Source organism: Maniola hyperantus, chromosome 16 (assembly GCF_902806685.2).
Source record: "Maniola hyperantus chromosome 16, iAphHyp1.2, whole genome shotgun sequence".
NCBI classification, from domain to species: Eukaryota; Metazoa; Arthropoda; class Insecta; order Lepidoptera; family Nymphalidae; genus Maniola; species Maniola hyperantus.
This window is the reverse complement of record NC_048551.1, coordinates 13,361,413-13,375,553: the sequence shown is the minus strand read 5'-3', so window position 1 is coordinate 13,375,553 and position 14,141 is coordinate 13,361,413. Positions and strand designations below refer to the sequence as shown.

The following is a 14,141-nucleotide window of genomic DNA, read 5'->3' as shown; positions in this document are numbered from 1 at the left end:
TCTGCATGCCAAATTTCAATAGTTTAAGCTGTGCGTTGATAGATCAGTCAGTCAGTCAGTAACCTTTTACTTTTATATACATATTTAAAATTTAAATAAAGACTTTGCCTTCAACTTAAACAAAGAAAACGCAAGAATGATATCTAGGTCAAAGCGCACTTGCCTAAAACAAATGCCTATTCACTCTATATTACTGATACTATTCACGGTTATGATAAGTAAAGAACCAAAGTGCCTACATAGTCATTCTGTATCAGAAGGGAACTACAAAAACTAATACAAGTTGGTATTAAGTTTTTGTTACTTCATAAAATTAAGCACTTGTGTCAGAAATCGGCGCCGCCTCTTTTTTTTAAGGTGATTGGAATTGATTAAGGTCACCTTGACTGTCAATCATAGGTCGGATTTGGGCAGATTACTATGGCTCTATTGCAAAACATCATCGCCATCATTTTCGTGTGGGCAACTGACAGCTTAGCTGGTTCTCTAAGGCCTAACTATAGGCTATGTTGGTTATTTTGGTTCTCCGACGGATTTCCTTGCTGTAGATTTTATCCCTCGGAGAGACTCATAATATTATATTCACTGATATGGCTGAGTTTATCGGGATGTTATGTTCATCTTTGAATTTAAGCCAATAAAAACATTTTTTATGGAGTAGCGCTTGGCTGCAATCAGACCTGTTGGCAATTGATGATGCAGCCTAAGATGGACGCGCTTGCCTTGCCTGTCACTCTTAACTTAGTGGTACCCATAGTAAAAGTAGAGGGGAAAACTGATGCCAGAAGCACAGGAGTAGATATCTCTATTCTGTGCCAGAAAGGTGTCCCATATCCTAGCGGTTCTAATTAGAAACGAGGAGGCAAATCTCTTCGTATGAGTCCGTGGAATTTCGATTACAGTACGAGGCAGAAATTAATTAATTGTACATCGACCTTTAGAAAGAGATAGTGGTTTTGTCGTTGAGACCGACAAAACGTCACAAAGGTATGAGCGACAGAGACAACGGTTACAAAGCCGATATCTCATTCTAAGGGTATGTACATCTAAAAGATATCTTATTCTAAAGGATTTACATTATTTTCTGCCGCGTACTGTGCGCATTTTTAACCGACTTCCAAAAAGGTGGTTCTCAATTCGGTCCGTTTTTTTTAATGTATGTAGATACATCGGTTATTCTAAGATACATCGATTTTTTCGAGGTTTCTGGTCTTTCTTCTGGGTTAATGGATTGCAATCATCACAATCATTTTTATTGATATCACCATCCGCAATAGAGTCAGAGATGAAAATGAACCGACAAGGAAGTAATATAGTAAAGTTTGGATCGATCGTTAATCGAACCACTTATGATTATGATAATGTAATAAATAAAACTAATAAATAATGCAACAGCTTGTTGTAACATATGCCTACTTGTCCGCCCGCGCGATTTATTTTGGACATGTTGTTTTGGACATAATCTCTTTGTGTATAAAAATGTTATGTAGGCTTAGTATAATATTTTACATCTCACCAAAAGTATGGAATTCGAACATTGAACTCGAAACAGAATATAATGTCAGTACCCGTAGTACAAGATTTTACGTCTCACCAAACCAAACCAAATTCGAGAGTCGAAATACTTCCGCGTTACAGTAAACTGGATCTTAAATGCCTTGTTTTAAAGCTCAAGTTTGTCTACAATTCTACAGCCAGCGCTCCAAGCGGAAACATTGCGAAATTAAAATCAGTGGCATTGAATATTTGACTTCAATTCAAGGCTGTTTAGGTCCATTTTACTGTAACGCGGAAGTATTTCGACTCTCGAATTTGGTTTCGTTTGGTGAGACGTAAAATCTTGTACTACGGGTACTGAATTTATGAAGTCAGTTAAAAATTGACCTAAACTGCTTTGATTCAAAATTGAAAATTTCAACGATTTTAACTTCGTAAGTTTTCCGCTTGGGCCGTTGGTCATGGAATATGAAAAAGCAGTAAAGGTCAATTTTATTTAAACGCTAAATGATTCGACGCTGAATTCCATCAGAGTATGACGTTGGTTAAAAAAATACCTGAACTTCCTTCGTACAAAGTTCAAAATTCATTACCACTGATATGAACTTCGGTTTCCGCTTGGACCGCTGGTTGTAGATATATGAAGGAACTAAGTTTTAAGACAAGGCAGTAAAGGTCAATTTTACTTTAATGCTAAATGTTTCGACGCTCGAATCCTATCAACGTATACGCATTAAGGTGAAATGTAAAATCTTATACTAAGCCTACATAACAGTGTGAAATACAAACCAGGTAATAAAATGAATTAAGTATGGTACAAGTTTATGGCGAGTTCTTTTTACTGACTGACCGACTGACTAATAAGGCAAGACTAATAATATACCCTATTCTAGATACATAATAATTTGTAATTTCCAAAAACCATCTCTATCATTATGAAATGGTAGTAGCTATGGCTTACTAAAAATATAAAAGGAAATGGTTACAGAGACAGACTGACTGACTGATTAATTAATCATTTATTATTATTAACGCACAGCTCAAATCACTGGACGGCTCGGCCTGAAATTATCCTGAAATGTAGCATAGATATTATTCCAACCTGGAAAATTCAATTCATTTTTTTTTTTAAAGAATATTAGCCATATTAAATGACTAATATTTCCCTTTCCTCTCCAATTAAGCGTCAGGCTCGTGCTAGGAGTAGGTACGACAATAGTGCAACGGGCGGGGTTTGAACCGTCGACCTTTCGGTTTTCAGTCCACTCCTATACCGGTTGAGCTATTGAGGCTCAACAATATGTATGAAAGTGTATTATAAAAAAATTGGTATTGTATTGATGTACATTCAAGAGAGGGGTACCTATAGGTACTACCTACCATGCGCAGTGAGGGACGACCTCCAAAGTGACCAAAGCCGCTGGACTGACGATCTTAAAAGAAGGTAGCGGGATGTGGGTGGACAAGGAAGGCGCAGGACCGTGTGTATTGGCGCGCTTTCGGAAAGATTATGTCCAGCAGTGGACGCAAACAGGCTCATTGAGGGATTAATACCTAATTAATAACCTACTCCTAGCACAAGCGTTACGATTAGATAGAGGAGAAAGGGGAATATTAGTCATGGTAACCATTAAAAAACCAGTCAAATGCGAGTCAGACTCGCGCACGGAGGGTTCCGTACTAAAGTGGTGTTTTATCGACATTTTTCCTAATAAAATAGAAACTATTATGCCTAAAAAACTGACTGAAAGACTGTTTTAGAATGTACAAGTAAAGTCCTTTCGTATGATACCCCACTTGGTATATAGTCATCTTACTTTGAAAGTTGAAAAATAGCAATGTTTGTTTATGAACACATTTTAATTTCTTGTGATGTAACCAAAAATTCACGGTTTTCAGATTTTTCCCCTCATGTCCTGCTATAAGACCTACCTTCCTGTCAAATTTCATGGTTCTAGGTCAACGGGAAGTACCCTATAGGTTTCTTCTAAAGACAGACAGACAGACAACAAAGTGATCTTATAAGGGTTCTGTCATGTATAAAAACCTACCTACATCATTTGTTTACCTTTTTATAATAAAAAGATAATACAAGTGGGTAAGAGGAAAAATGATATTGTTGTACTGTCATGCTACTTAGCTCAATAAACACGTTCTCTGATTAAATATCGTATTATTTAACATAATAGTGGCGACGAGGCGCAAATTCGATTAAAATGGATCATAAAGCAGTGAAATTTGGTGAATTTAACCCTAAAATAGATATATGGGACAATTACATCGATCGATTGAAGTTTTGTTTTGAGGCTAATGGCATCATGTTGGATGGCGCAAAACGAGCCAATTTCTTTACTGTGTGTGGAGCAGAAGTTTTTGAAACATTTTTAGCTTTGATTACACCAAGAAAAGCCAGTGATGTGACATTTGTGGAAATTGAAGCTATTTTGACAAAACATTACAACCCAAAACCAAATGAAATTTCAATGTCATACAAATTCTATACACGGAATCAGAATACAAATGAAAATGCATCCGAATATATTGCACAGTTACGAAAAATTAGCTCTAAATGTAATTTTATGGAATTAGAACGGATGTTACGCGACCGACTAGTGTGTGGCATGAAGGATCGTCGTCTACAGTACGAACTTTTAAAAAAAGATAACCTGCGTTATCAAGACGTCGTTGATGCCATGCTAGCTGCCGAAACGGCGGGAAAAGACTGCCACATGATTCAGTCATCTACAAGTACAGACAGCAGCTGCACAAGCTCAAACGATGCAGCAGCCACTACAAATCAAGGTTCCTCAGTGGAAGCCATGGATATTAATGCAGTACAGACTAAGACAAACATACGACTATGTTACCGGTGTGGGGACCGTCATGGTGGGGAATGTAGATTTGTTAACGCCACTTGCCGATTCTGCAAGAAAATCGGCCACATTGAGAAGATCTGTTTATTAAAGAAGAAGTCTAAGAAGAGCATTAACTTCACCGATGATGAAATAGCTACACACTTGAATGGCCTTTACAGTATTCAATGTGAAACTAAAGTAGCACCATTTGTGGTTGAAGTTTTATTGGAAGGCATACCTGTAATACTTCAGGTGGACACAGGTGCAAGTTTCTCAATAGTCAATGAACGCACTTGGAAGAAGATTAAATGCCAAAACCTACACATCATTCTCCAACCAGTGTCACTTACTTTACACACATGGACAGAAACACCTGTCATGTTACTCGGCCAAACTAAGTTACAAGTTCAATACAAAGACATCAAATGTACCTTAAATGTAATTGTAGCAAAAGGGGGTGGTCCCAATCTTCTGGGACGGGACTGGTTGACCCCGTTGAATATTGCACTAAACATTAATTTTATGTCGAGTAGTGATCTTATGAACATTGACAAGACAATTTCTAAATACAGTGACATCTTCAGAGATGGACTTGGCACATTTACTGGAGATCCTATTACTATACATCTAAAACCTGACGCTACACCTAGATTTTTAAAAGCACGTCCGGTACCTTACGCTATCAAAGCTAAAGTTGAAAAGGAAATTGACCGCCTGGTGGCAGAAGGTGTACTACGGCCATTGTCCTTTTCAGAGTGGGCGACACCAGTCGTACCAATAATAAAGAAGTCAGGTGATGTCCGATTGTGTGGAGACTATCGCAGTACTGTCAACCAAGCTACAGAGTCAGACACTTACCCTATGCCGACAGCGAATGAGGTATTTGCTACAGTTGCAGGTGCTAAGTTTTTTACAACATTAGACCTTGATAGAGCATACACGCAAGTAAAAGTTAGTGACAGCACATCAAAAATATTAACTTTAAACACATGCAAAGGTCTTTATTCAGTTCATCGGTTACCTTTTGGAGTCAAAGCTTGTCCTGGAATATTCCAAAGATTAATGACAGCATTGCTAGCAGGAATACAAGGAGTCGCAGTTTTAATTGATGACATTATTGTGAGTGGTCCGACAATGCTTCTTATGCAACAACGACTCGAAGCGGTTCTAAACCGTATACAGAAGGCAGGATTTCATCTTAACAAGACCAAATGTAAATTTGCTCAGGAGAAAGTTGAGTTTTTAGGTTTTGTGATCAATGGAGAAGGTATACACCCCGCTCCGAGCAAAGTGGAAGCCGTCTTGAAAACACCTGAACCTAAAAGTGTACAAGAGTTACAGGCGTTTTTAGGATTATACAATTTCTATGAAAGGTTTATACCTCACAAAGCAACTTTACTGGAGCCGTTGCACAGACTCCTTGATAAATCACAAAAATGGCGGTGGACTGAACGTGAACAAGAAGCTTTCAGTAAAGCCAAACAAATGCTTACATTTAATACTACATTAGTTCATTATGATTTGAATAAACCACTAATACTCACATGTGATAGTTCAGAATATGGTGTCGGGGCAGTGTTATCACATGTGATGGAAGACGGACAGGAACGTCCGATCGCAATGAGCTCTAGGACGTTAAATACACATGAAAGACGATACTCACAATTGGACAAAGAAGCTACCGCAATTATGTTCGGCATTAAAAAGTTCCACAACTATTTGGCTGGGTATATTACGGTGATAACCGACCACAAACCTCTGCTTGGAATTTTTGATCCAAAAAGACCTATGCCATCTATTTTATCGCCCCGTTTGACAAGAATCTCTATAGCATTAACGGCACACGATTACAATATTGCTTATCGACCAGGAACTCAAATCGCCAATGCAGACGGTTTAAGTCGATGGCCTTTACCGGTGCCTGAGCTAGAAGAAGAACCTTTATATGAAATACTTCTAATGGCAGAAAAACTAGAAGATTTTCCTTATTCTGCTCTTGAGATAGCATCCGAAACTAAAAAAGACCAAACACTCTCACGAGTTGTTCACTTTCTACAATGTGGATGGCCAAACAAGGTTACAGATAGAAATTTACGAACCTATTGGCTACATAGAACAGAATTGTCTTTACAAGATGGCTGTGTATTACTTGGATGTCGGGTTGTTATACCACAGCCTCTTCGACAAAACATCCTACACATGCTGCACACCACACATAACGGCATTGTCCACACAAAGGCACTGGCCCGGAGTTATGTGTGGTGGCCACAGTTGAATGAAGACATAGATGAATTGGTCAGCAATTGTGCTAGGTGCTTAGAAAATAGACATATGCCTCCAAAGTCTTCACACGAGTGGGTCATCCCTTCAAGGCCATGGTCTAGAATTCATATAGACTTTGCAGGACCATTTATGAATAAGAATTTTTTTATAGTCGTCGATGCCTTCTCTAGATGGCCAGAAGTGTTAATGGTAAACAACACAAATTCCACAACAGTGATTCACCACTTAAGGAATTTATTTGCTACACATGGAATATGTGAAACCCTGGTATCTGACAATGGCACTGCTTTTGTGTCCAGTGAAATGAAATCGTTTCTGGAATCCAACAAAGTAAAACATGTGACATCCGCACCATACCATCCGGCCACTAATGGTTTGGCAGAACGCATGGTACAGACAGTAAAGGAAAAATTACGGAAGATGGAGGGACCATGGGAAATAAAAATTCCGAACATGTTGTTAGGCCTACGCGTTACTCCATGCTGCACAACAAAGAAAAGTCCTGCCGAACTGTTGATGAATAGACGCCTTCGCACGCTAATGGATACCCTACACCCTGATAATATACAACACAGAAGAATAGAAAACCAAATCATGAATAACGCCCAACAAAAAACCAGAGAAACTAATGTGTCACAAAAGGTCATGTACAGAAACTACTCAAGCGGACCGAGATGGTTACCAGGGCAGGTTGTGGAGAAAAGCGGCCCGTCTAGCTACAGGATACAAACCGGAGATGGTGCAGTGTTAAGACGACATATGGACCAAATAATCAAAATAAAAAACAGAGAGGAAACTCATGACAGAAATGATAAAGAAAAAGAGGATGGGTTAGAAGGAGAGATAGAAAATGACCCTGCTATAGAAATACCAAGCTCTGAGACAGGCCAAGGAGAATTAGAAAATGACCCTGATCCTATAATTGAAATACCCAGCTCAGAGAGATGGGAAGAGATATTAGGAATACCTAAATCAGCAGAAATAGACATACCGGGGGGGAAAATTAGAACAAAACGAAATCTTCATAATAAAGTTCCATATTCTAGGCCCAGTGGTTCTAATGAGAATATTGATTGTATTGATTTGAATGATTGATTTGTAAATTGTTTGTTTGTGTACTTAGTTATCAATTTAAGATGTTAAACTTTAATTAATGTGTATTACTTACTTAGAGGGAAGGTATGTCATGTATAAAAACCTACCTACATCATTTGTTTACCTTTTTATAATAAAAAGATAATACAAGTGGGTAAGAGGAAAAATGATATTGTTGTACTGTCATGCTACTTAGCTCAATAAACACGTTCTCTGATTAAATATCGTATTATTTAACATAATAGGTTCCTTTTTTCCTTTTTCGATACGGAACCCTGAAAAAAAGGTAATATGTAGCCTAGGCACTGACTTCAAGTTGTACCTAATACCAATGCCAGACAGTATATGACTATGATGATGGCACTATGCCATATTAGGTCTAGAAATTAGCTTCGTGTATAGTAATAAAACACGTTTAATGTTTATGCATGGCTCTAACATGGGTTTGTAGACTATAGGTCCAAACCTTTATGTATAATTGGCATATATTTTGTAACCCCCAAATATGGCAACCGACCTCACGGAGCGGAGGTCCGAGTTCTCAGAAACAACGCCTTCAACAATTATCTTCGCCCACGCGTGCTCATATTACTGTCTTTGGTTTCCTTTAAGATAAATTGCTTAGCAATCTACGATCTTTATCTACTACGGGAGAGAGAGCCAGCGCGTGCCAGACCTTCCATATTTTATAAAAGCTGAAAGTTTCTCTGTGTATTGTCCGGATTGTCCCTAACATTGGGGACCCCCACCTTTATTACCTGTTATCTCTCAAAGCCACCATTATCCACACAAAGTCCAAACAAACGTTCCTCCCAGAGTTGGGGACAATACGCAGAGAAACTTTCAGCTTTTATAAAAAAAGGAAAGGTCTGGCACGCGCTGGCTCTTAGGCCGTAAAGTACCTATAACGCGTAAAATTTAACTCCTCACGTGCCATTTTAACTTTTTGTATCAAATTTCGATCAAATGTACGATGTCAAAAGTACGATTTTAGGCCTTATTTTAAAGGTGAACGCGTACTTTTAACCCATAGAGTTATAATGGCGCGTGAGGAGTCATTTTGTACGGACTATACTCTATTTTTCTTTGATTTTACGTCACCATAGCATATTTGACATATCGTCAATAATTCAGGATCAAGCCGAGAGTTCCCTCATTCTAGTTCACATAAATGTTTGTTGTTTGATCAGAAATTTTCTCATATAAATTGGTCATTAAAGCTCATTCTAGTTTAGTACATTAACAAGCTCTGTGACTTCTCTGAGGCAAAGATAACGTCTTCTACCTACCTTCTTTAGAAAAACTCGTGTATCTTCTCGCATCTCCTAATTAATGTACGACTGTGTGTTTATCTAGATTTCCACACGAGTAGGTAACAAATGTTACCTTAGGGGCGTCAATTACGAAAACTAACTTTAATTTTTTTATTATACCTCTACTTACTGTCATATATTTTTAAAATCCTGATGATAAGGTCAAAAGTTATTTTATTTTAAATTGTTAAGTACACTGAAGTAAAAATCTAATTGAATTAGAAAGAAATGAGGAGATCCGTAATAGGAGAACCAGAGTACCGAGATAGCTCAGCGAGTCGCGAACTTGAAGTGGCAGTGGACATACAGGGTCAAAAAATTTTAAAAAAATTGTAAAAGTTTCCAGATTATTTATTTGCAAATTGCAATATATCGTATATTGCAATTTGCAAATAAATAATCTGGAAGGCTCTTTAGGACAATTTTACTTTGGCGTTATTGTGTTTTGATTTTCGAATTCTAGCACCGTCGCGTTGGTGAGACGTAAAATCTTTTATTAACAGCCGCACTCAGAGAAGCTAATCGTTACTTAAGATTGAGTTAAAACGAGACTTTATGGGAGAGATATAGCTCTGTCTCGTTTTAACTAAATAATACGTAATGATTAAGCGACTCTGAGTGCGGCAGTTAGAGTACTTGTTTAGATTTGAGTGGCAACCATGGCAACCCTACCTGCAATTTAACAATGTAGCAAGGATACTCCGAGGATTGCATGCAACCACCTCATTTGCAAACACGCAACTTTATTTTCGACTGGGTAGGTAGGTAGGTAGATATAGTCATAGTATATACAGGTTGAAATGGCAATCGGGGTATGAGACGGGGCGTTCACTCCCCGATTGCCATCTCAACCTGTCGCGAACTACAGATATTTATTTTGTGCACCTTTTGCAAAGAATTTAAAAGAATTGTCACTAAGGGAACTAAGAAAAAGATTGCTTTGAGATGTAAAAAAAAAAGAAAAAAAGATCTTACGAATATTACCTACTGACTTGACCGGCACCGATTCTAAGCACAACCTAATTTTAGGACTGCAATCTCTCCTGGTGGTAATCGGCATCTACGTATCTACCGGAAGGCTAAATCGCTTGGCGGCAAGGCTTTGCCGGTAGGGTCAAGGGTGGTAACTAGCCATGGCTGAAGCCTCCCACCAGCCAGACCAGACAACATTTAAAAATAATAAATCCCCAATTGCCCCAGTCGGGAATCGAACCCAGGACGTTCCACTTATAAGACACCACTGTGCCAGGGAGTTGTTCGAGGGAGGTAGATTATTATGAGCAAGAAAAAAAAAATATTCTATCATACAATAAGGTGTTAGCGCCATCTATGTATGACTCCGTGAACTAGCATTTTCGTAGGCGGAAAACGAAAGGTTAGGAAAATTGCAAAACTTTCAAGTTTCAACTACTCGAAACACAAATTAAACTTAATTAATTACTTTAATTCGTGTACCTGGACATAGTAAAACATCTGGAACTCCAATAAATGGTCTTCTTCGAGGATCCAGTTTGCACCAGTTTGTTTTTAAACAATTTGCAGTAACTCCACAAAACTTTTCGGAACACAATCACTTTCGTTTAAAATTTTCACTTTTTCTTTCAAATAATCCTTCACCTTGAAGATGTTTTTTTATTGGCTTAACGGCTGTGGGTAAAAAGGTGGTATATTGTAGCGAGAATCGTAGATTAAAATTAAAAATACTTCTTTGTTCGCGTCGGCGCTGATTGAAGGATAGATTGAAATCTGTTTTGGCTTCGGGTCACGCATCGCAGGTGTCTGAGTAACTCGTATGTAACATTGCATTGTTGTGAAGCACAGAGCACTGTGCCTTACACAAAGGAGTTTATTCGTTGTGCGCTCCAAACAAACGTAGTTTGCCTCTCATTTTAATAAGTTTTGACGACCTCCCTGGTGCAGTGTTAAGCGCTGTGGTCTTATTAGCGGGAGTTCCAGGGTTCGATTCCAGGCAGGGGTTTGGAATTTTAAAATTTCTAAATTTTTGGTCTGGTCTTTTTTTGGTCTACCCGCAAAACCGCCAAGCGATTTAGCGTTCCGGTACGATGCTGTGTAGAAACCAAAGGGGTTTAAAAAAACTGCTACACCCCTTTCAGGTTAGCCCGCTACCATCTTAGTCTGCATCATCACTTACCACCAGGTGAGATTGCACTCAAGGGCTAACTTGTATCGATAAAAAAATACTAAATAACACATAAAAATTAATAAAATTTTGTTGATACAAGAAACTAATGTCTGTTTATGGCTGGATGAGGAAGGCTCAGGACCGAGTGTGGTGGCGCTTATTACGGAAGGCATTATGTCCATCAGTGGACTTCCACGGGCTGATGATGAACTCAACACGTCTAGTTTTGTATTGGCGACGTTTTTTCTCCGTCGGAACGATTGTAAAACCAACGTACCACTCCACTAGGCTATCACACAGGAAAATAAAATTGCGACAATCTTAACTTTATTTGTATAAAAATAGTTATTATATTGATGTACCAAGTAAGGTATATTATGTAGCCTTGTATAGTGGAAAACTGTTATTGTCTATCCTACTCGCACAACTTACAATACGTCTATTCAAATTAGGTAATTAAATAAATATCTAAAGGTTTTTAGATAAGTAGGTATAGTAGGTACACGACAGGTCGAGATGGCAATCGGGGCATGAGGCGGGGGGACGCACTGCACACCCGCACGTCCCCCGCGCTCGTCCGCACCGGGTTAGCGCGGGAGCTGTGCGGGTTTGCGAGGCGTTCCGTCCCCGATTGCCATCATGACCTGTCGGGTACATTATAAGAGTTATGACTATTTTTTTAAGTAAAAATGGCGAGCAAACGAGCAGGCGACCTGATGTTAAGTGATTACCGCCGCCCATGAATATTTTGTATATTCCAAATCAGATGATAATATTATGTATCTAGATAGGTATAACTGTTCGAGACCCTGCAGAAGTTCCAACAGTAGCGGTTCAAAGAAGGACACGTGACGTGAGAAATATCCGGACAAAGTTAATTTGAATTTTATACGATTTTCATACTGACCGCAATACGTAGAACCGACCGCGGCGACCGTGACTTGGTTCGATATCGCCTGGTTCACTGACACATCCAATGGAACACCATCTTGGCGGCCTATTTTCTGTGAAAAGCATAAATTAATAATTTATAACCATTGAATTTCATTAAAATACAGTAGGTACAATAATTTTATTATGGAAATGTATGCGATGTAATTTATTCATAACAGCGCCATCTTGTACTAGTTCTGCGAACTGACTAGGTAGTTACGTGTATACGTGTTGATATGGCAATGAAAATACAGATGGCGCTTGAATTTTGAACTCTCTATTTTTATTACAGCTAGATACGATCGAGTAGGTCTGTCTGTCTGTCTACTTTTTCACCGTCCATCAGTTTTTGACGGGTACAGAGATTTATGCTTACATCCTGCACGCCTTACATGCACCCACGAGAAAATTTTGTCTACGTAATGTCTGTCTACGCATTTTCGTGTTAAATCTTTATGAATAAGACGAGAAAATGCGTAGACAAAATACCTATCGTCGTAGGGCGCCTGGAAACAGTCAGGCTGTTTTCATCCCGTAGAATAAGAGTTCCCATGGGATTTCATTTCATGGTAATGTATAGCATTAAAAAAGTTAAGAAGGTACCTGAATATCACAGGGGTCTTTATTTCTTTGGTCCTGGATCAGGTTAATATTCTTAGTTTGCATTTTATTTCCTCTGGGTCGATTTGGTTAACACCTGAAAAAGGAAAAAGGTTTCTTAGTTAAAAGTAGGACTATTTTATGGCGCTCTAGGATTTTCCTAAATAGCCTTAACCTGATTGGTGTTTTCTTTGACTAATTAGGTATCTTTGTTGAGCCTTTTTCCACCAGAGCAAAGCTAAGCTATGAAAATCAGTCGGTTGACACGTCTTGATATTATCATACTAATTCAATTCAATTCAGTTCTCTTTATTACACTAACTACACATTTTAGTGGAAAGCCAGCCTAAAGTGCTTCGCTTTAAGGTAATCATGAAAATTAAAATTTCCTTGCAAAGTAAGGGAAATTCTCATTATTTCAATTTCAAACAAAAGCATTTTCTTTCGTTTCGAAACGCTTTTGTTTGAAAATATGAAAACGAAAATATAAAGATGCACTATAAACGATATTGCAAAAACATTGTATATTATATGAATTCCAAATTTTTAGGTAATTCCCAAATTAACCCTTCCGGGAATCGAATTTAAGACCTCTCACAGACCACAGCGCTCATATCTTGATATGAAACCAATTTATATTCAGATTGAAACTTTAATAATAAAGTCCGCAAAAACAGTTTGATAAATAAAAAAAAAACTATCCATTCGCATTCAGAAATCCGTTGTAATCTCATCCAATCCAATCGGGACGAAGTATGATCCATCAATTACGTATTTCAATGCGTCTGTCAGTAAAATACGTGGAGTGGAAATTGGGAATGTGTGGAAAATTCAAAATGTTGATTTCTGTTCTTTCAGGTTCTACCTATTCGTAGGCCGTAGTAACTATCATCATCATGATCAACACATCGCCGGCTCACTACAGAACACGGGTCTCCTCTCAGAGTGAGAAGGGGTTTGGCCATAGTCTATTACGCTGGCCATGTGCGGATTGGTAGACTCCACACACCTTTGAGAACATTATGGAGAACTCTCAGGGATGCAGGTTTCCTCACGATATTTTCCTTCTCTGAAAGGAGACCCATGTTCTGCAGTGAGCCGGCGATGAGTTGATCATGATGATGACTGTCGTCTACGTGTTTAAGATTTTTTGGAATTTCCACCCCCTTACCGATTTTTGAAAAATCGACTCAAGCGAAGCCGGGACAGCTAGTGATCAAATAAAATATCTGCTATAGCAACTTTAAGATGCATTCAAGGGGAAGTGGGTAATATAATTACGGTCAAAGGAACTGACTATCAAAGGGTGAGTTATTCAATAAGGCGTCGTCGGTCGATGGGCCTTACCTTCCGTGACCTGTCCTCTCGAACATTACGGATTTCTCGAACATTATCTTGAGGAAACGGTTTTAATGGTTCTTA

The 14,141-nt window shown here is 38.5% G+C and overlaps 1 protein-coding gene across 2 annotated transcripts in view; it reads right to left on the bottom strand.

Moving 5' to 3' along the window:
• The window catches only part of LOC117989799 (formin-J-like), a 92,083-nt gene that overhangs the window by 61,240 nt on the left and 16,702 nt on the right, over positions 1–14,141 (bottom strand). For both annotated transcript variants that reach the window (XM_069503858.1, XM_069503859.1), the window contains exons 2-3: positions 12,723–12,816; positions 12,094–12,190 (exon numbers count right to left, since the gene is read on the bottom strand). In XM_069503858.1, the coding sequence (XP_069359959.1) occupies positions 12,094–12,190; positions 12,723–12,785 (160 nt within the window). In that variant the 5' untranslated portion in view covers positions 12,786–12,816. The remainder of the gene's footprint in view (positions 1–12,093; positions 12,191–12,722; positions 12,817–14,141) is intronic.